This window comes from Vanellus vanellus (genome assembly GCF_965231255.1).
Source record: "Vanellus vanellus genome assembly, chromosome: 2".
Classification (NCBI taxonomy): Eukaryota; Metazoa; Chordata; class Aves; order Charadriiformes; family Charadriidae; genus Vanellus; species Vanellus vanellus.
Window position 1 is genome coordinate 162426586 of NC_138906.1, and position 24156 is coordinate 162450741.

Consider the following 24156-nt stretch of genomic DNA (forward strand, 5'->3'; position numbering starts at 1 on the left):
ACACAGTAGTACTTTTTTTCTGCCCCCTTGCTAAGATACAAGCACTTACAATTCACTTCTCTCAAACCGTCCAAAGCATGTAATAGACATACGCACAGTATGTCATCTAGCGGAAGATCTACAAGAACAAAGTAAATCCTTCAAAGAAAAGTTGAATAAATCTGAACTGGCAGAGTAGTTCAATAGTTTCATGAGACTCTGGCAGTTTTAGATTGATATTCATAACCTTAATATGAGATTTACAAGCATGAGGAATTATAGCCTACTTTAAGCAGACTTGATTGCACACTTTGATTTGAGAATAAATTTCCATTCACCTCTTTCTCCTGCTAGTTAGATGAGATGAGTTCCAAACTTTCTTGGCAGAATAAACAGAATAGACAAGTTACTGCTTTAAGCCTACAATTTTGCATTACCTAAACTCCTTAATGGAGTGAAGACTACGGGACCACTACTACAGTACACAGGCAAGTAAGCTCATAGTTAAAGCACTCAAACAAATATGGAGAACTAGTATCAACGTCTGAACTACCTGCATGGGAACAAACACTTTGGAACCAAACCATCAGTTTGAGAGTACCAAATCCCGTTATTCCCTTTATGCAGAAGGATGGCTAAAGAGTCCAATATAATGCTCAAACACCATAGGCAATCTGTTCCATAAACTATTAACTGACTAAAGAGCATATGAGTGGTCTTCCACCTGTTATAAAAATAGACAGATTCAGTAGACACAAGATTTTACTGGGCATAGATTCTAACTCCAAGGGATTTTTAACCTGTGCATTATCATATTACTGGAATTTCTCACTAAAAAGTGATAGATAACATCACCATTATCTTACAGGTTTTTCATCACTGCTTATGTCCATGTCAGCCAGCTGCCACACTCGGCATAGAATCATAGAATGGTTTAGGTTGGAAAGGACCTTGAAGATCATCGAGTTTCAACCCTCCTGACATAGGCAGGGACACCTCCCACTAGACCAGGTTGCCCAAGGCCACGTCCAGCCTGGCCTTGAATACCTCCAGGGATGGGGCCTCAACAACCTCTCTGGGCAGATTCAATGCATGATTTAAAACACACACAGAAGTTACATACATACATCAAAGCAACTGGATTTCAATTGTTTTACTTATAGATTTCCAGACCAAGTATTTTTGGGAAAATGCGAAAGTAGCAGCAGTTATTCATGAGAAGTTATAGAAAATTACTTGTTTTAAGAGACTGAGCATGTATTTAATTCACTCCCCCTCACTCACATTTATTATAGAATACTTTATGGAGATTTATGAAAAAGATTTGGAAAAAATGGAATCATAAACTTATTAATATTATTTAACATTTAAGCTGTCTATTCATGTTATAAGCGTGCAGTTCTATATGTGATCCAGAATCTATTAAACTGATTATTTAACCTCTACTGTAGCCTAAAGTTTTTTATTCTGGTACAGTGATAACTTTGAATTCCTTTTTATGTCAGCAGAGCTTGTGTGGAATATGAGACTGATTATATGCCCTAAAGCTTAAAACCAGAGTTTTACCTTCATGAGCCCAAATATGACGCTGAAGGTCTGATCCGTTCTTCATAAAATAAAAATCACAGTAGGGACATTTCACAGCTCGTTTTCCAATAAGTCCTTTCAGCTGAACTCTTCTGCCAAGAATCTCAGAAATAGTAGTCATTGAAACCTCTGAGAGAAAAGTGAAAGGTAATAAAGACCGGAAGGACATACGGGAATTTGTTCTATGTTATATAAATAATATTGAAGAGCTAGATCCTGATTCACTCCAACTTTTTTAAAGCCCCACTTCCCCTACTGCCACTTAGACAAGACCTGAGCAAAGAACATAAGGATTTTTTTCCCTTAAGAGCTTCGAGGATGTTCTGTCCTTCCTCTCCTGATCTGTGCACTTCATGTCCCTACTGCCTGGTTAAAAAAAATATAACTGAAATATTTTAAAAAAATCTTGCGTGCGCCACCATCTTAGAAATAATTTTACAACTATGACTTTTCCCAATAAGCTAATCTGGCACTTCAATATTTTCTTCAATATTTTCAATATCTTCTTCAATATTTTCAAAAGACTTTATTCAAGATTTCACCCCAGGTTTCCAGATGTCAAGGATCTGAAGACAATTCATTTCAGCCACAGCCATAGTGATCAAAATGCCTGATAAACAGAAACCTTAAAGTTAAAAACAGACTCAAAGAATAAATGCAATTGAAAAGGACCGCTAAGGTAACCTGCTCCAAGCAGGGACAACTTTGGCGATCCAACTTCAAAGTTACACGAAGTTGCCCAGGGCCATACCCAGATCCAAAGATGGAGACTCTACAACCTCTCTTGGCCCATTCCAGTGTTTCAGCACCTTCACAGTTAAAATTGTTTTCCTAACTTCTAATTAGAATCTCCTTGCTTCAATTAATGTCCCTTCACTGCACAGTTCCAAGAAGATTCTGACTCTGTCTTCTTTTTAATCTCCTGTTAAATAGCTGAATACAGTAATTAAGACTCCTCTCCTAGCCTTCGCTTATTCAGGCCAAACACATCAACTCTCTAAGTTTTTCTTTCATACAATCTTTTGGTTGTCATGGCAAAAAAGCTCAAAATAATGAAGTTTCAACTAAAATGTCCCAAACACACATAATGAAAAAATTGCCAAATGCTTTTAAAAAATAAATTCAATTAATCAATGCATTTCAGATTAATAAAATGCTATCACCTGACTCAATGGAAGTACAGCACTCATGCACTTCAAACATTAAGACATGAAATCTGATGACTTATGCCCCAAATATTATAAAATTTGAAAGTTACAGTCTAAACTTCGATTTTTACCAAATATAAATTGTCGTACCTACTGTCCTGGTGATTGGTCCCAGAGTGGAATCAAAAATCCTGCCTGAACTCATACACACAAGGAAAAAAAACAAACTCAAAAGGGAAATACAAAAGCCCATAAACTGAGCAGAGATATATTCTAAAATACCCCCAAAAGAAAAATACAGACACACGTCTGAACCCTCATCTGCCTTCTCTGGCTTAGATCCTTCATTCATGATTGCATGTTAGTATGTCTGCTCAGGAGCGATTTGTAAAAGCTGATGTCTCTCATGGCTCAGGACAATTAGCAAATTTCACTTTAAATCACAGTGGATGGAAAGGTAGATAATTCTGAGATCTGGGACCAGAATCCAAGACTCCTCCCTTCACTGCTGAGTACCCAAATCACTTGGCAATAAAGTCAAGCTCTCTTATCGCTTTGGTTTGAAACACTGCTCTACCAAAGTCTACAGAGATTTTTGTCCCACTGATTTCATGGGACCAGAATTCAACTCCTATTCTCTGTAAACCTAGAAGAGGAAGGAGTACTGTTTTATTTCCTATTTTCTACTTGATGAAATAGAAGAGACAAGAGAGGGGTCATGCTGAATGACATTAAGAAAGGAAGGACAGGGGAGCTCCAGAAATAGCATTTTAATGATAAATATGAACAGGTTTTGGATCAAATTAATTTTTGATATGTCATTTTAAAATTCAATTCCTTTTAACGGTAACCATTTTTCCTTTCTTTTTTATTCTTTTTCATTTACATTTTTAAAAACAATTGCACTCACTCCACTGCAGTACTTGATAGTTTATACCATCAGACCCCATACATTTATTTGGCTTGTAATTCTGTTGTATGAATAAAGGATTTCCTCCTGATTACAAGGACAGCATGCACAGGAAAAAGATTTGTGTGTTAATTCTCCTCCATATATTAAAATTGCGTTGTTGCATAACTATAGCATAGGCATATCTTAGATGTAGTATTTCTTTAGTACCGTGGAGGTATATCTAATAAATCCAGTATTTTGCTTCTAAGTTCTACTCGCCTACAACATACGAATTAGAAATGAGAACACAAAATAATAGGCTGTGTAGATTTTCTTTTTTAATCTTACTTCTATTATAACCCAGAGTTTAAAAGAACCCACTTTCCTGGGTCAAAAAAATTACACTATACTTTTAAAGGGATTCAGATACCAAATGAACTGTTCAAAAGTATTTAAATGCATGAGTTTAGCACATCAGGGCTCCAGAGTTAACTGGCATTTCTGGACCCCAGACACAGCACACACTAATAATTCAGCCGACAATGGATCAGTGCAGACCAATGGCAACCCGTAGGGCACAGTACATAATGTACAGCTAGTTCACAGATCACATTATTTAGGGAGGCCTCCTATACTCCCTGGCTGAGAAAGCATAAAGGTTTTATAGGCACAGCTCTTGAGATTTGATTTCTATGCTTACTGGGTGACATACCTCCTGACTACAGTATAGCACAGAAGCCTTTCCTCATCTCAATTTGCTGCATCAGACACGTCCCCTGATGTATGACAAGCCCTCCAACCACACTGTTGTAGAGTGGTCTGAAAATAAAGAGGTTTGGTAACTAGAGAGCTAAAGTGAGAGTTAGTCTGAAATCAAAGTGAAGGAAATTGTTTAAAACACGGGTCTAGCACTATCTAGTGGCAGTAGGAAGATAAGAAACTACTGCATTACTTATAATGTTGTATTTCAGACAAAGACAAGAAAAGTTACGTCATTTTTATTGGATTTTTCCTTCCCCAAACTCAGTTTGAGCATGGCCGGTATTTTCTTCCTTAATATCAAATTATGTCAGGTAGTAACACAGTAGATGAGTTAATTAAAGTATGTCGGCCAATGCAGTTAACTCTCCTTCATCCACGTAGCAGCAGACTTTTTATCCAACAAAATACAGATACTGCGGAGGAAAGTACAGACACACCAACGCGTCTCCACTGAGTTCTCATCAGTCAGATTTAAATGAGTCCCTGCACCAGTCACCCGGGCACTTTGGCATTGAGTTCCCAAGATTTGAAAAAGGATCGTTTACTCAGGTACACCACACCGACTTACTGCATTCATTTTATGTTGTGCTTGCTCTGACAAATCAGGGCACTAGAATGCAAGGTATAAACGGAGTTTGAAGTGACTCCAGTGGTCAGCCTGGATTCAGCCCGGTTTGTCAGCTCCAGCTTAAAACTGTCCATACTGTATCACAGCTGGTTTGAGTAAGAGCCCTGCTGCAGACTTCAGTTGGCTCTGGACTTAAAGCCCCGCCACACGCTAACTGAGCACACGTGGTCAGCTCAGGGACCTCTGCATTCATGTGAATTACCTACAGGCAAAATAACGGGCAATAAACGCATTCCTGTCAGTTTACGTATGGCCAGTGGGAATTTTATGTCTCATGGGTTGTTACAGGATGTCTATATGCCTAATTCTAAGCTTTCCAATGCTTAATTTGAATTCACCTAGGTCCTCTTTTGGAAATGAGTTCTTTTCCAGAGGAAGACAGATTTCTTAGCACAATTTCCTGATATACTCCACAACACCCAAGCTAGAACAATAACTTTTTTTCACTCTAAATTCTAACATCTGCAAACCTAATACAATTCTTACTCTAAAACTGTTAGATTAGACACAGACTCTTCTCTTTATTTGGAATGTAATCACATTACACCGATCACTCTAAACCTTTATCTATTTATTGCAATAGATTGAGAAATTTTCCTTGATTTTTTCTTACCAGGGTGATTTGTCTTGATGTGCGATTTTATAAGTCGATCTTCAGAAAATGACTTCTCACACACAGGACAGGAATAACTCTTTTTATCCTTAGGCAAGAAAGAAAGAAAGATTTTACATTACCAGTCCACTGGTGTAATCATTACAGTCATCATTCAGTAATACATGGTTCTCAACAAAGTTATAATTGAAGGTTCGGTTTTTAAGGAAAAAATTGAAGATATTTATAGTGAAATAAGTGAAGGAGAAATATTAAAGTATTCTAAGCACATCATTAATCCTCATGAATGAAGGGCTCCAAGTTACAGCACATGAGAAAATGCACAATAAATGCAAGCATTATCTTCTGACTGACTCTTTAGACTTGAAGGATCAAGTCACATAACAGAAAAAATGTATTTGATATAAGCAGTAATATTCAGGGATTTTTCAGTTGTAAAAACAAGTCCACCCTTCTGAAACCTAAGGATAAGATCTCACTATTCTGAAGACATCCACCAGTATGCGTATTTATAATGGCCAGAAATTGAGCAGAAGACTTAACAATGACAGATGACATTACTTATTCAGTGTCTACTTTTCTAACTATAAATATTCAGCATTTGCTGTATTACCAGTGAAGTATTATTCTACTATTTTGATTTAAAAACTCACAGACTACTCTGGCTTTTATCAGTGTCATTGGTGTAAAAGATTTAACACCAAACAAATTGGAGAGTTTTGATGCAATTTCTTCCTACGTGCAATTTCAGTGTAATCGTAATTTTTATGTTTTTACAAACGTATCTAACTCCACATAAAAATGTAGAACTTTTCTCCATTAATTGGTAAATTATCCAATTTACAATAATCTCTGCCACTTATTATATAAATTGAAGAGGTTGCTCTTTCCAGAAGCCTTTGCTGACACAACAGACTGGATGCTCAATCAAACGAGTGGGTTATCTAGTCACCTCTGCACTGGCCAGATTAACATATGAACAGATTATCAAAACAACAGATGGAGTGAAGAAAGTCCAGTTAGTCTTGACAAATAGGCAGATAACCAGATAACGTATTACCTGGACGGAGAGGCATACCTACCAAACTACCAAGAGATCACTGTAAAAGGCAAGCTGAAGCTACAGAACAGATAATTCACTAGTTATTTCAAGAGGACAGAAAACTTCTTGAAGAGTGTGGAAGGAAGATTACTGTATCAAAAAGAGACAGGACCCTGTGTTATGAAAGAGAAATTTGGAGTTAACAGGAGAGTAAGAATCCTGGACTCTACCAGTTTCTGACCCAAGATCAAACAGCATCACTGGATGGCAAGGAAAAACGCACAAGGAGGTTATTATTGTCTATACGCCACAGTTATACATATATAAATTGTCATCTCAAAAGAAAAAGAAGCAAAAACTGATGAGTTTTCATGGCAAACAGGTTTTGGAATATGATACAGGTGTTTGCATTCAGTATCATGTACCTCTGAGAAACAAATCCCTGTGTTGAAGTACCTACAAGTTAAAACCAGAAGTAGCCCTAGAACTCATGGGCTGAAATAGCAATAAATAATTTAATGATAGTAGGATCTGGAATATGAAGCTCTTATTGCCATTAATACAACAATAGCACAAGAAGAATTCTGCCTGTGCTTTTAGAAGGTCATTCGCTCCTGCCAGAAAACCTATACCAGGGACTGGGGATGGCAGCTTCTAAAGGATTACCACCCTGAGTAGAGCAAGGAGAGTATCTTGCTATGATGGACTTGGGGTAGTCACCATTTTGAGCCCTGAGAATCTCAGGCGAAGAAGAAACAGCAGAGAATACTAGCTGGAGCCTACAAGGCTGACAAAACCTCCTCCAGAATGAGCTATTAATTTGCAGAATTATGGGCTCTCAAATGATATAAACTATTATCCCTAAACCTGCTATTGATGATTTTGGACTTCTACATAAACAAGTTGCACAAATGAAAATTGGTAGACTAATTCTAGTAAAGCTCTATAGCAATGGTTGCACCTTTTCAAAGACTGGGTTGCATGACCACATTTGTAATTTGGCGTGTATAAGAAAAACACAAACACAGTATCATTTAGGGGCTGTTGAAGGGCCAGTTGAAGTTTATTCACAGATCTCAGTCTGTTCCTCAAACTTGCTATATAACTGGTTTCAAAATATACAACAAATGAAAAAAAAAAAATAGTATACTTTTAATGTACAGTTACATCTTGCTGGAGTTTAATACTCATTGTAGTAAGTATTCCTCAGTGTGCTCAGAACACTAGGACAAATACACCTTGCTGTTTCATAAAGTTAAATAAGGAAAAAACAAACAAACAAACAAACAAAAAAACAAAACAAAAACCTACACTCCACTCTACACACACTGCTTTAAGTAAAATGTTATAATTGTGACAACTTTACATTCTTGCTAGCGCTCTTCAGGAAGGCACGGCTATAAGCCTATGCCTGAGAGAAAACATCAAAATCATCAGCAAATGCATGAAGAGCTAGAGAGCAACATGAAAGCATGGGCACCAAGAAAACACCTTTCCACATGATGATGGTAACAAAATTTTTTAAAACCAAAATACTCCAAAAAACTTTCTTCAAGCAGTTAGTCATCTATACCAAGTTCTGCAGTAAATGATCTTCAAAAGGGGGGGTCTTTTGTAGTGCAACAAACGGATTGCTTTCAAGGTGTATCTGTTAAGCTCCAGTCTCTCACAGAAAGCATCCAGCTGAAGCCAAACCTTTCACGGTTGTTCGTCTGGGTCAATGCTACAGACTTTTGGAGCTTACGTTATCAGTTTTGAATGTTTAAGTGTAGTTCTGTTGCTGCCCTGAGAGCTTGTGACAGTGCTGGTCCTTCAGTGTAATCCCATCCATCTCAAAACCAGCCTGTAAGAAATCCTCTGTTGCAAATGAAGTATTTCAGAGCACCCAGGTCACAACTCAGAGCCCCAAAGAAGGTCTCCCCCACCACGGCTTTAGCTCATCAGAGTGCCCTTGTCAAGGCGATGACAGAGACACTTTGAAGGACTTAGACTGAGGTTGTACTAATACCTTCATCACATTCTCAGCATACAAGTTTTCCTCTGGTAAGAATAAAAGTTCTTTATCCTACACCTTATCGGAGTGCCTGCATTTTAAATGCCTTTGAGGGGTTATTTTTGAAGGACACAAACAGAAGCAAAGTATCAAGAGAGACGGATCTACCTTTGTTTGAGACCAGCTGCCTAGTCCAATAAGCTACTTAAATTTCAAAGTCACTTCCACACTTCCTGAGATTTGATTAATCCCCCTAATAGCCAATTTGAGAAAATATAAGAAACTTAAAATAATTCCAAAATATATTTCTGACAAAGTACTGCTGACGTTCCACAAATCAGGAATAAATTAGTTCCATAAATATTCTTAAACTCAGTGAAAAAATAACCTATTACTATCACAGAATTTTCTTGTTTATGTTATGTTTCATTATAAAATAAGGCCACTTACATAGGAATCACAACATCTTTCTCTTTATATAAATGAATTAAAATTGTGGTAAGAAGGTATCAACTATATTGCATTACCAATTTACAGCTCTCTGAAGAGAATTTTGTTCCCTAAGGCATGTATTTCAAGATAATTCAAGGGGTAGGTGTACTAGTATACAGTCATGAAAAGAAAAATGAAAAGCTTCTGTATATGTAGCATTTAAACCAACAGGCCACTACGAAGTTTATTTAAACATCAGCAGCTATTCTATTGCACTCATCAGTAAAGAGACATTCTGATGATACAAATACCTTCTCTTATAAACACAGATAGAATACATATGATCATATATTATATGATCTACACGGCAATTCTACCACTAATTTCAAAAGAGACTGTGTGAACCCCTGCTTTGTTATCAATTTCATTAATAGTGTAAAATTAAGACTACAGCCGTAATAAAAAGTGTTCAGGCTCCAAATAGACAAATATGTTATAGAAATCAATAATCCATTGCCCTCCTTTTAGCAGCAGTGACATGATTTTATGAGCAGGAAATAAAACCAAGCTTTACTGAATACTGGTACTCTGAGAGCATTTCCAGCAAAAGTTCCCACAACGTAATTAACACAACATTTGATTGTGTGATTTCGTAGAGGAATAGAGAGCCAAAGCCTGGTCCTACACCTACTCAGATCAACAGAAGTTTGATTTCTAATGTCTATGGGAACAGAATTAGGTCCTTGAGTTACGCTTCTGAGGAGTGAAGATGTCCCGAATCTTCACCACAGTTGTCATGATGTTCAAATCAAAATGTTCACAAAAGATTGCTGAATTTAGCTGATGTCTTATTAAAACGCAGCATAGGTAAATGGATCTGATATACCGAGGAGGTGGTTACGCACACGTGTGAAGGAGCCTACACCAAAATTTGCAAATGGTTAGAGATGTTTATGAAGTCCAGCAAGCAGCAGAAATCACAGCTCACAAAATGACAAGAAACTGCATACGGTATTGCTTAAACATTTTTTTGTGAAATAACCACTGGTAAAAACGAATGGCTAGCTGACGCTCATTATGGAAGCAAAGACCAAGAACAAAACCCATTTTCTAACCGAGTGCCTGACCATTGGACCGTAGATTCTTTGGTTAATTCCTTCCCTCTCCAGTACCTTGCATTCCTGAGTACACAGGGGCATCTGCTCCACAGGTAAAGGTATCACCGCCAGACCAGTGATGGTCTGAAAATGAATACTCCTCAGGAAGGGGAAACAAGCAGAGCCCAAGTGTCTCACTTCCTACCAAAAGCTCCAACTACGCTATTACATGAAAGGTCAGCAGCGTAATAAAATTTCTAAGCACGCTTCCAAAGACAAGAAACGTTTACATCCAGAAATGTACGTGAATGCAGACACAGGCACTTAAGAACAAGTGGCGGTTCTGGGTCTGAGCTCCAGTTTTACATAGCTGCTTATCTTTGAGTATCAATTATATATATAGATTTAAAATTATTTCAGCATTGTAAAACCCACTGGAGGTTGTAAACAAACTCTGGTACCTACATCAGCATTGTTCAGTTCCGCAACTGGTCCCTAATGTTACCAGTAGCTCATTCATAACTACAAATTACTCTAACGTCATTATAAACTGCCCACCCCTTTCCTAGGTACTACCACATTGAAACGATTCACACATGTCATTGTTTGAACTTCTAAAGAGTTCCATAAGTGCCAAGAATTGTCAAAAGCCACTACACAAGCCTTAGAGGTAAAAGATAGGTACTGAAAATCAGAAAATATATGCAAAATTTTGGTTTTAAAACAAGTTGATCCTCAATTCCCAGACTTCAAAACTAAAAATCTTCCCTGTAACAATGATGTGCCGTCAATACTGAGGCAACAGGCAGCACATACCCAGTCTCCATGACCATCCCCCAGGGAATAACCAATCCCAAATTCAGTGCAAGAATTGGATGATGCATAGAGAATAAAATGAGTGGCTACATACTGAGTAACATCGATGAACAGTAAGCTGCTCTTTGTTAACCATCGTTTATCCTGTTCAACAATTAAGACAAGGATCCAGTTGAAAAGCAGCCAGCAACAAGGTAAGGAAAGACACACATTCATACAATGAACTCAACTGAGATTTTGATATCAACTATCTCTGGGGAAGGTTTAAATTTAACTTTTATTAAGTATTGATTTTGCAAACTGAAATCAACATTAAAGTAGTTTTCCACATTTAACTGTGCATCAAGTACTGTGCTAAAGTACTATATTTTTGAAGGAGTCGTCCTATTCAGCGAGGTATGCATTAAGTAAATACACCGAGCAGTGGGAGCAAAGGCCAATATCAGAACTGCCAAGTTTAGCTACTGAGTAAATTCCAATACATGATTTTTTCAATCCATTTAAATACTCAAATATATTTGAGATTAAGCATCAGTAAGCATAATTCTGAAAGATCTCGCTGTCACGCTGTTATTAATCCTGAAATGTATTTTCTCAGTTTTATTCAGTATCAGGAAAATGACCTTCCTGGTGGGAGCTGTCAGACATTCATCACACTTGAAAAACAGGTTCTTATATGAGGATATAGGATATCTAATTTTAGGCTCTTTTGTCTTAAGTACTCTCAGACATCATTTACACAGATTTTTGCAATCAGGTGGACATCATAATAAATTCAAAAGCAGCCTAAAAGAATGTGTATTATGTGAGCTTTCTGCACATTTCTTGACAGATTCGGATTCTGTTTAAAATATCTACAGAATTAGGGGACAAAAGGGGGGGGGTAAAAGTCTTCCCTTTTGTGTCACCTATTTTGTTTTTTAAAGCTGTCCTGCAGTTACAAAAGAGTAATGTTTAACAAGAGTAGGAGATGAAGTGTTCTGTTCTGTTACAAACACCTTTAAAGGAACTTTAGCTGTTGGAAATATTGGCCAAGAACCTACCCACTGACTGCAGAAGACGACATGAAACCAACAGGCACAGCCTGTTAACAGCTTTTTAAAGTAGCTATGCAGAAATTGTCCACATCCAGGGAAAAAATCAACATGAATCCTTAATTCAACCATCACATTTCACTAGTAAAAGAAAGTGTGACAACAGTATTTATCACAGTATTTTAAGTGAGTTGTGATGTTGCTTTCTCACGTGGAGGAATTTGTCGTTATGTGGTGCATTCTATCAAGGGTCTGTAAACTTATTCACAAGACAATGACAGTGAAAATAATAATGTTGCACAAAGAATGAAGAAAGGTGTTCTATGTGAACATTTTCTTGTTCTTAAAGGACAGAAGAGTGAGTGTTGCTATTAAGAAACTGGCATCCTTATCTCCTCTGCTGGAATAAGAATAAATTCAGGAAAAAGATAAATCACCTTTTGGAAGTATTTTACCACATAAATTATTAATAACCCAAATCACAAGGACATAGTTCATGCCAATTTTCTGGCTCTATCAGTCAAGAAAGTTTAATTACAAATAGCATGCTTGTCAAACATTGTATAAAATCCTAAACTGTACTTCAATACCAGTATCTTCATATAAAATCGTATGAACTAATATGTTCCACATAAGCACTCCAGATGGCCTTCAGGAAAAACTACAGTCAAAAGTGGAATAAATTAATTATTCTGGGAGAGCAGGCTCTTGCCAAACACCCGTTTCTAGAGGGCAATTGGGAACAAGAAGGAACTTACCTGTATTCATATCATGTGTGACCGTATGCACATTGTAACCTCTTTGGGCATACACAAATCTAGAATGTCCCTGATCAACTACATCTTGCAAGCAGAAAGAATCCTGCCATGTGGTAGGAAAAGAAGTCCATGGCCTGCGGACCTTTTCTTACCACAGCTTACCCTATTTGGGCTACTTATGGAAAATAATAAAACATCAACAAGAAAAAGCAAGGCAAGACTGATGTGTGAATATCATATATATACAATGTGAAAATAATTGTTTTTTCTTAATCTTGCTTCTTGCTAGATTGCTTCTTGCAAGACTAAGCATGTAAATAATTTCACTTCTAAAAAAGCATCTTAACAATGAAGAATAAAAATCTCATTCCTTAGTTTTAAAATATTTCTTATTCTGAATACCATAATATGTTTTTAAACACATACTTTTGAAACAATGCAAGCAGGATTGATGTAGAAAACATTCTTCCTCAAAAAATTATTCATGTTACAATGTTGGATCAGAGCAAGATCACAAAGCAGTGGCTTGCTCAAAGAGGGCTTCCAGCTTGCAGCCCTTCGCATGGTCTCAAAGAAAACATGTAACAGGGCACGCTGAAGAAGTAGACCAGACCTGTTTTGAACACAATGGCATTCAGAGCTGGAAGGCTCACTGAGGAAGACAGGAGCCTTTAAAACATCATCTCTTCATCTTTGTAACCACAACAGAAAATTACAGATGTTCAAAGAGACTGGCTGCAAGCAGCTGGAATTTTTTTTCCCTCCCAATAGCTCTTCTCAAAAACTTAAACTTCTGTCTATAGTAATTAAGAGAGGAACATATTTTCATTTTACCAGTCATCTATTTATGAAGGAAGGGAATTCAGGTCCACTGAATGATGTAAAGTAACAACAGTACCAGACCTCATTGTATTCTCTCAAAACCCCCAAAATCTGAGAATACTGAGAAAACTAAAGGAAAAAAATGGATACAGACATACTCTCCTGGAAATTACTAAAAGAGGGACCAATTATATAGTTGCTGTCACTCATGTATTCCCTGCACAGAAGTACACAGAGAGCACTTGGGTAAGAACTCTTACCTATGTCTTCAAATATTGCCACACAATTCCAAACATTATGATGATGACACCAAATTTAGACAAACTGTTCATTACGTACCAGTTCCGTGTGAACTTTAAGATGTGCCTGGAGCTTGTATTTATCTGGAGTAGAGTAGTCGCAATGTTCTGTCGGACATTTCAGCAAAATATTACTGTGTTTCTGAATGACGTGACGCTTAAGGCAGTTTTTGGTGATGGAAGAATAATTGCACTGGGAGCAGTAATATAAATGTTCTCGAGTATGCGTACGAACATGCATGTCATAATGCACTTGGTACCAAAACAATTTGCCTGAAAATAAAATTAGACATGAAGAAAGTAATTTCTAAACAATTGTTAGTGAAAATGCCAATACATACCTGATTTTCCTTCAGGGCAAAACACAGTTTGAATCCTGTCCCTTTTGTCTTTAAGACAAGTTTTCATTAAAGACGCTTTGCTACTGAAAATATGTTTACAAAGCCGACTTTTGTCTAAAAAGATGTCCTATGTCCTGAAACAGCCTAACAAGGGCAACTTTAATACATATCAATGATCTTTTTCCTGATAAGAAAGTCATTTAAATCTGTTATCCTACACAAAGGATCTGAAAGCAACTGTACACTAAAAGAGACTGTCAAAATCTTTTCTGTTACTTACTTTCATGTTATTCCTTCCTAAAAGCTTTTCTGACATAATGGCACCAAAAAGAAAAAGTCCATAGCAATGCACCTAATGTACAATGTTATGGTATTTCAAAACTTTTTTTTCCCCAAACTTTGATTCCTTTCCCTTCTCAAGCATGAAGGCTACAAGATAAATCCCAAAGTGTTTCCTTTCCAGTTATATAAACACAAAATCTTGCATTTAGAATAAATGGGAATGGTGTATTCCTCCCACTTCCATAAATTCAAAAAACCAATCACAATCAGAACAGTCTTGATCTCATATTACATAACGAAAATTTTCATTTAAAAAAAAAAATGGTTCACAGCAAGTACACAAAAATATGCCAGTATGTGTATTGATTGCACAGAATGTATATTATCATACATCCTCCCACACTATATGAAAAAGACTCTGAATTTTATACTAAGCTGATAATGAAGCTTAAGCATTAAAGCATGGACTGACACATGCTGATCACTTGCCTAAATCTGCTGTGCTTGACCCCAGTGAAGTTGTTATGTGGGGACAGGCATGTGGACAGAAATCATCTAATTTTATCAAATTTCACATCAACAGAAATTGGTATGCTCTACTCCACCAGTGGGGTTTTTTGAGGATATTTGAGTCATTTCCCACTAGTTATACAGCACGAACTAAGTCTTGCTGGATCCCTGAATCCGTACTGACCTACAAAACTAATACTGCTACAAAGATACACAAATAGATCAAACACTATAAACCAGAAAAGCAGGAAAAAGATGGCTCACTACGTAACATTTAAAAACACCAAACATAATCCCACTGCTCCTTACCACAATATTCACATTCTAGGTCTCCATAAACCTTCCTTATCCTCTCGCACAACTCTGTGTTCATTTGTCTCTTCTGCAAGCTATCCAAGATCTGCATAAAGGCAGCAGCTCCGCTCCCGCCGTCTGATGTAACTGCATTGGAAGAGGCTGCCTGTGGACTGAGGGCTGCATTAGCTTCTGGTGCTGGCAAAGGGTTTGTGGTTTCTGTTGAATTTTGAATTGGCAGATCGCTTGTTTCAGATTCACTAGAAGGAACAGAATGATTTCTCTCTTCAGAGACTGAAATGTTCTCATTCACTGCATTGTTCTGACTTGGATTTAAACTTTTGTCTTCAGACAGCAAAAGCTGCATTTCTTCACCCTGCTCATTTACAGAACTGCAGTGATTAACTTCCTCTTCATTTGCCGAAGAAACTTTTAACTCATCAGAACCAGAAGTACCGTTTTTGAGTAGAAAACAATCTGATGCTACACGGGATTGAATGTGTGGGACTTCTATGTCTGTTGTCTGACACAGCATCTCCGTTACATTCTCCACCGGAGGGTTTTCAAATTCTAACAAAGGGACCGTATCAATTTTTAAGTCACCATTATGTTGACCATTATGGTTTACATCTGCAGCTGTTGATTCACCTTTACAAGCAGATGGCTGTGGTGTATTAATAGCATCAGTACTCATGATAGTCGATTCAGCTGCACTTTGTGCTAGCTGTTCTCCAAGGGCTTCTGGCTGGATATCGCCACCTGGCTCAAGCAGGCAGAAACTCTGATTGATAGAACTGTTAAAAACAGAAGTCTCCTGCAAATCTGCATGGACATCTTTGATATGAGCACGGAGTCTGACGGAACTGACAAATTTCTTCAGGCACACAGAACACACGTATACAAATGGATGCTTTCGAACATGAAGCTCAAGGGCTTGGTATTTAGTGGCTCCATGACCACAGAGCTCACAAGCAAAGGGTCTTTCATCACCATGAACAAGCATGTGACGGTCTCGATCGAGTTCATTTTTGAATTTGCGTTCACAAATATGGCAGTCATAAAGTAGCTGCCTTTTGCCCTCTCGTGTCATCAAGCGAAGTTCATCAAAAACATCCTTCACCTTTTTATCTTGAAGGTCATGCGTTTCCTTGATATGCTTGATCAAATTTTTAACATCCGAGTATTTCTTTTTGCAGAAGCGACAATGCTGCTTAATCTTCTTATGAACTCTTTCAATATGGACTTTGAGATGGCCTTTGCTGAGACAAGTGAACGTACAATAATCGCAGCTAAACTTCTCCCCTGTATGTTTCCTCAAGTGAACATTAAGGTTGGCTTTGATTGCACTGGCATAACTGCAGTACGAACACTTGTAAGGTTTTTCATTTGTATGAATCCTCAAATGCGCTTGGAGGGAGTGTTTAAATTTGAACACCTTGTTACAGTATTCACATGTAAAAATCTTCAGTTGAGTTGGACCCAACCTAAAAAGAAATCAAACCAGTTACATTTACAATATTGAAACTTGGTGACATATGTTGTCAAAATTTCCCTAGGTATTCATAATGGACAGAAATGGTTACTTTAATTTATTTTCAAAAGGTGTTCTCCACAGACTTTTTAAATTCTACAACTTATTGTCGTACCGATTATTTTCAGCTGTTCCTTTATTTAAAAGGTTCAGAAAATATTTTAATTTCATCAAAAAGGATAGGGAAGCATTTAATTCATATTTTGCATGAACACAAATGTAAAGAACTTCAAAATTACCTGCTTGATTTCATTGCCTGTTCATATGGGGTTTGCTGGATGGCATATTCTTGATATCCTCTTCGTTGTGAGGGGTCTTGAATTGTTGCCTCTGGAGTTGCGGGTTCACTTTCTTGGGGAGCAGCCTCAACAGGAACAATTTTTGTGGCTCCTAGAAGCAAGAACAAAAATTGTCATATGAAAATGTGCATTGTCTATAATATACACGCGTAAAAAAAAAAACCATTAAGCTCTGTAATCATTATTTCAACTATTTTAGTTTCTATTGTTAAATTCATGTTTGTAAAATGACAGATACATTTCCAGAAGACATCAGTACTTACACCACAGATCTGCTTAAATAACACTCTAGGACCGCTAGTTCTGAGGGTTATTCATGGTGCTCGATGCCTACTATTATGAGATCTTATATCCAAATACTTCCACCTTTAAAAAAATGTAACTTTTCAAAATGATTTTTTTGTTTGTTTGTTTCTGCCTCATACGACATCCTTTGAAAACTTCAGCCAAGGCCTTTAAACAGTTCTACAACTGAGGCTGGGGAAAAGATACTGGTTAGTCTAACGTTTGAAAGTCTGCACATCTTTTCCTTGAACCTATATTTTACTGCTTATATTTTGGGGCATGCTGCCACCCCCTCAGAATAAAAGATTACGTTATATGTGCACTTCTCAATCACCATTAGAAGCAGGAGAGAAGGGGCTACACTGAACACAGGAAGATCAGACTCTATCCCTCAGAGCTTTACAGTTAGTTGAGGCACAAAGAAGCATCTTTTGAAAAGTAATTGAGTTGAGATTATTTAGCTGGGTGCTCTTTATTTTCTGAACAGTGGCAGGAAAAACTTAATGCCAGGCAGCCATAGTTAACATTGAAGGTAATGAAAATCCATAGAAATACCAATATACGCTAAAAAAAAAAAAAAAACCAAAAAACAAAACCACAAAACCTCATGTATACCAAAGCAAGCACACATTATTGATTGGTTCTTTGTCTGTAACTCATCTAACCCATGTGTACAATGGGAATGCTATTATCTTCAAAAGTTGAAATTATATACATTTGTATATTTATGTATTTATTCACATATATATTAGAATTACAAACATATTTGTGAAATCTTCATATTCTACTAACAAGCACCACAGAATAGTCTTGGGAAAAAAAGTATTTTTGCTTTCTGGTCTGATACTGAAAAACAAATAGTAAATGAGGGACCATATATCGAATAACAAAAAGAAAACAAGACATTGAATGTGTAATAATAGATGAACAGCCATCCATCCTAAAATAGAATATTACAGGACCTGTAATTAAAGATTGTTCTATTATATACTGGGGACAAGGAAGTAAGAGAGGTTGCACATGAAAATGTATTTGAATTAAACTATGAAGTTAACAAATTCAGGTAAAACTGATATTTGGTAAGTTCCTTTTATTTTCTTTTTCTTGAATATTACATTAGAATCTGATCTCATTTCAATTCACCTGATTAGAAGCTGAGGAGAAAAAAAGTACAATATACTTTTGTGACAGAAGAAAAATTTTGTAAAAAAAATAAAAGAAATGAGACATGAAAGCCTAGAAAGCAAAAGACAGAATCAACATCCTCAACATACTTTAACAGATTGTCATTCATATATAAGTATATATAAAATGAAACACCTGAATAGAAAGAAGAAAGTTCAAAGAATGATTCAGTAGCTATTCCTGTAACAAAAGGATGAAATTAATTCTTGTTCCATTCAAACAGCAGGTTCCTGAAGATATTATTTACAAAAATATATGCAGTATTAACATAAAGTCTCTAAAGCAACACTTATAAGAACAACAAAACTAAACCACAGCGAGTACACAGTCCAAAGAAAACTATCTGGTTAGCAAATTACTAAACCTAGTTTCCCTAAGAAAACTTTTAGCCTGCAGAACAGCAAAAGCATCAGGAAAAAGGCAGGTACAGTATACGGGAAAAATGAGTAATAAGTGGGGGTTACCCAACAACACATGTGAAAGACTTGGGGACTTTAAGTTGAGGAAAGCAGTGCTGTAGACAAGACAAGGGAGAAAGATGGAGATCCTGCGGGTCCTTCAGAGAGATTTAAAGTGGGAAAGGAGGTATTTTGAGAAGAGGCCATTTGGGAGTACATAAGGCTATTGAAGCTTTTTGTAAAAGATGGGACATCGGCCAACTATGTAAATAAACAGACTGTAATAGCTCTGTTGCTCACCGAACTGGCTGGATCTAAAAGTAGCTTTTTGGACTACTGTTTTTTAATAATGCCTTCAGTTCTGTACTAAAGATTCTGCCAGTTGATCAGAACCAATCTTCCAAGCTTTAAACCTAAATGTTACCAGAACATTCTCACTTCTATTCATCCTGTCACTCCCTCTCCCACAAATGCCAGGTTCTCCAGCAGGACTGCATCTCCCAAATTGCACTGTAGTAGCCCAGTGAGACAGGAGCTTGTCATTACAGTACAGGAGACATGGTTCAATCAGTGGGTTCAGTAAAAAGATGATAAAACGGACACTGGACACCATATTTCAGTATTTTTAAAATACAAGCAAATTCTATATTTAGAACAACTCAGTTTAAAGAAAACATCTTGAACTGCTCTATACGCATGGCTACCTCTTTCAGGCCTCCCACTTCCTGAATGGGAGATGAACCTCCTCATTAAAGACTCTGCACTGAACCTCCTCTGTGCCCTTCTGCCTTTGAGGATGTTTGACCATTTCCTGAAAAGATTGCTGAACTGTTTAACAGATTTTTGTGCTACCAGTATCAAATTTTAATCACCTAAGTTAGGTGAACTAGGTAAGTACTAAATAACCAGTATTTTGTACACTTGGAGTGGGTAGAATGCTCCAGGTCATCCTAGTATTACTGCCTCTAGATTCCCTATGCAGTTAGTGGAGAGAAAAACACCTCTAAAAACCTAAAGAGGGAGATCCAGTTCTTCAAACATAGCAACAGAGTACTTGCTCGGAGTGGGCAATGCACACCCTCTCATGTTACGTGGTTACTTCCTATCTTTGGAAGATACCAAAGCATTAAGAAACATTAGATGCCTCCATCCACTTGGGATACTGCCTAAATACGGGCTACTAATGGACCAGTAGCCACAGCAATCACTACTGTATCAAAACTAATGACTAAAACATATGTCCGGGAAGTGAGAAACTTGGGATTCTAAGCTCTACCCAATCTAATGGGTAGTGAACCCATGTATCCCAAGAAAATGCCCTCAACGTTCATGTCTCTAAAAGCAGCCACAGGCTAGGGAAAAGTGTAAGAACACAGCAAACAGACAGATATAAGGTCTGTTTTTCCATTAAAAATATCATATGCCAATAAGGAAGATAAAAGTTTTCCTGTTTCTCTAGACAATCATTTCAAAAAATCAGAGTATACAAATACCAGGGGGGAAAAAAAGAGGTTAACTGTACTGATCATTTATTTCAAAAAAAAAAAAACCTTCCTCCAGCACTATTATATGTCTATTTTAAATGCAGAATGGACTTTAGTTTACAAGACTTTATTTATGCCTTTTGCTTTCATCTTTTCAGTCAATATCACCTGTTCTAAGCAAATCTGCTTTAAGAGTAATAAGATTTGAGTTCCTCATGGCATTCCAACAACAACTTCTACAGATAAGCATTAACCAGCGTGCCTTATCTCTGGCTCAAACTCAGTGATGGCCTCTAATCTCTTACAGTCTGTCCCTTAGAAAAGTAGCTTGTCCTTCACCAGACAGCTCTCCAATATTTATCAACAGTCTAAAAAGTAATCACAATGGAAGGAATTATTAGGAACGGATCAGAAATAAAACAGGTGACATCATCAACCAAATTCCTACTAAAATCCCCACTACATTCCTTGAACCTCCTACAACTTTAAGTATGGACAACAAAAAGGATATAAAAGAACTAGAAAACAGAAACAAAACAGACATATTTTGTTTGGAAAAGGGATACATGTCTGAGACCTCCATCTCGGAAGAGAGACAAATGAAATAATAGTATCAGAAAGACCTCTAAAGTTAACAAGTGAAAATTAGTGAAAAAAGTGTGAATAATCATTTTCTATCTCATAAACCATCAAAAGAGCAGTTTGAAGAAACAAGCAGTCAGCAGGCTTAAAATAAAACAGAAGAATATACACTTCCACACTGTGTGTAATTAACTTATGGAGCAATTCCTGCACAATGCACAGAGACTGAAAATATAAATGTATTTAAGAAGGTATTTAGGCAAATTAATAGATATGTATTAAATATGATGATCCAGATGCAACCACCAGCTCAATGGCTGTCAGAATCTGGGGGGCTTTACATACTAAGCTTCTTATTTCCTTCCCATACAGATGCTGTAAACTGCCTTTAGGGACAACTGATCCAACCAGATCAATCTTTAAGGCTATGGGATTTTTTTTTTCTTTGTAAGTTTAAAAAAAACCTTCATAACATAGGTACAGTTATGGTATGTATAGGTGAAATAATTTGTTAAAGGTATGAATTGAATGTTTGTTTCTTACAATCATTTTTTTGAACAAATGTATTTTCTCAGCTTCTACAATACACTGTGGAAGGTGCTCCAAATGCAGATGACCCCTTGTAAGACAGTTTTGAAAGTGAAACCAACAGAAACTAATCCTACCCATAATCCTTGATGTTCCCCATGCAAACCTATCCCTTACTCCCAAAATAAAGCTTAAAAAAAAGCAGAAGAACCTTTTAATATTTTTATAGGTTAGTTCACCATGAGGTTAAACACATCTTAACTCGAACAACGAAACAGAAACGCAGACCTGTGTATGGTGGGATGAAGATTACTGCCCCTTTAAACAGAGCTGGACATTAGATTGGCTGAGCTAAATCATAGAATGGTTTAGGTCGGAAAGGAGCTTGAAGATCATCGAGTTCCAATGCCCCTGCCATAGGCAGGGACACCTCCCACTAGACCAGGTTGCCCAAGGCACGTCCAGCCTGGCCTTGAACACCTCCAGGGATGGGGCCTCAACAACCTCTCTGGGCAACCTCTTCCAGTGCCTCACCACCCTCAAAGTGAAAAACTTCTTCCTAATGTTCAATCTGAACCTGCCCTCTTCCAGTTTAAAGCCATTCCCCCTCATCCTATCACTACATGCCCTTCTAAAAAGTCCTTCCCCAACTCTCCTGTAGGCCCCCTTTAGGTGCTGGAAGGCCACAATAAGATCTCCCCCGAACCTTCTCTTCTCCAGGCTGAACAGCCCCAACTCGCTCAGCCTCTCCTCATAGGAGAGGTGTTCCAGCCCTTGGATCATCCTCGTGGCTCTCCTCTGGACATGCTCCAGCAGGTCCATGTCCTTCTACTTTGGGGACTCCAGAGCTGGATGCAGTACTCCAGGTGGGGTCTCACGAGAGTGGAGCAGAGGGGCAGAATCACCTCCTTTGATCAATCCGTAACACCATGGTAATATAGATACCTGCTCACATTCAGAGAGGAAAGCTTTACTTTTCCTAACCTTGCTTAATTCCACATTTGTCACAAGGTTAGCTTCTTTTCTCTAGCCCTCCCCTCAACTATATGTTCGTGATGCCTTTAAAGTGACAGCACATGAGTTTATGAAGATGAAGAGGATCAGAGAATAGATCTGGCTAAAATCTACACCATGCGTCTCCTTCTGCAAATATGCAATTAGTTTTCTAGTGTGTTTTACCACACAACTGCATAAACACGTACAACGCTCCAAAGGACAGGAATTTGTGGCCAGGGGGTGGAGTGGGAGGACAGCAGTCTATACTACTGGGCTTAATGACTTAAGTCACTCAGTTTCTTTGAAAAGGGGTAGCCTCAATCCTCCTCCTTTCCCCCGAAAGACTCCTTTTATCACCACTTTCCAACTTTCCAAACTCGTGTGGCCCCAGTGAGAGACAGTTCAGTAAGCAAAACTGGTAAATAACAAAAATCTCTGACAGAGAAAATAGGTATGTGTATATGCACATGTATGTGTATTTATTGTGCCACTTTTTTTGAATCAGTTTACCTCAGGCTGACACAAGCACCACTGCCGGTGCAAGAAAGAAGTGAACTGGGAAATAAGAGACAAGCAGGAAAGCTCCCTTGACAACAGTCTGATATTAAATCCATTCAGATGTGTCATAAACCCACAATCATCATTCCATGAGCTACAAAAAAAAAAGTAATCTTCAAGAGAAAAGACTGTTATCACTTTAACAGAAAAGACTGTCATCAGTTAAACCAAGCCAGTCCCAAAACAGTAAGCAAAAGGACATTCTTCCACTTCTTCCCCACTTCCCAAAATCTTGATGGCAAAAGGTACCAAGTTTTGATAAATTACAGCACAAGGTATAGCAGCAGGAGATAGGGGTTCCTCAGTGGAAATTGGGGAGGGAAAAACCTCCGGAGTGTTGTATTAAGAATTTGTAGGAGAAAAAATCCAACTCCTTTAGAAATAAAAAAAAAATAATAATTAGCATCAATAATTTAAATACTTTACACTATTTTTGTATATCTTGACTTCTACTAAAAAAAAAAAAAAGAATTCTATCTTAACAGGAACTGAAAATAAGTCTCCTACTAACAAGCTGAGTCTTTAAAATACTACAGGACTCACATGAAACAACAATTTAGATATTCAAAGTAGAATCTCTCCTGAATCAAACTAATTGAGCATGAATAATAAATTGGATTTAGAAGCCTTGATAATTTTACAGAATTTAAAAATGGGAAGTAAAACACATAAAAAAAAAAACCAGAAGATTAAATATTTGGCAGAGTTTATGGGGTGGTTCTTAAAAATAGACTATGAATAAAAGTATCTGCGATTTACAACAAAGTATTTTTAGATGTGCATGTAATTGTAGTTATTCAATCTCATTCTTAATTGTGATGCTTATGAAAAACTGTACTTCGTTTAATCTTATACAAGGCACGCGTGTTCAGGAACACAGTGGTCCCTCACTTCAAGGTCTTTGGGTTCCTCCAGTTTTAGAATCATAGAACGGTTTGGCTTAGAAAGGACCTTAAAGATCATCTAGTTCAACTCCCCTGC

The 24156-nt window shown here is 37.3% G+C and overlaps 1 protein-coding gene across 1 annotated transcript in view; it reads right to left on the reverse strand.

The window, feature by feature from the left end:
• Positions 1 to 24156, reverse strand: part of ZFAT (zinc finger and AT-hook domain containing) — a 95285-nt gene that overhangs the window by 35763 nt on the left and 35366 nt on the right. The window contains exons 5-9 of the mRNA XM_082499418.1: positions 17100 to 17250; positions 15345 to 16813; positions 13943 to 14175; positions 5610 to 5697; positions 1546 to 1695 (exon numbers count right to left, since the gene is read on the reverse strand). Coding sequence (XP_082355544.1) covers positions 1546 to 1695; positions 5610 to 5697; positions 13943 to 14175; positions 15345 to 16813; positions 17100 to 17250 — 2091 coding nt within the window. The remainder of the gene's footprint in view (positions 1 to 1545; positions 1696 to 5609; positions 5698 to 13942; positions 14176 to 15344; positions 16814 to 17099; positions 17251 to 24156) is intronic.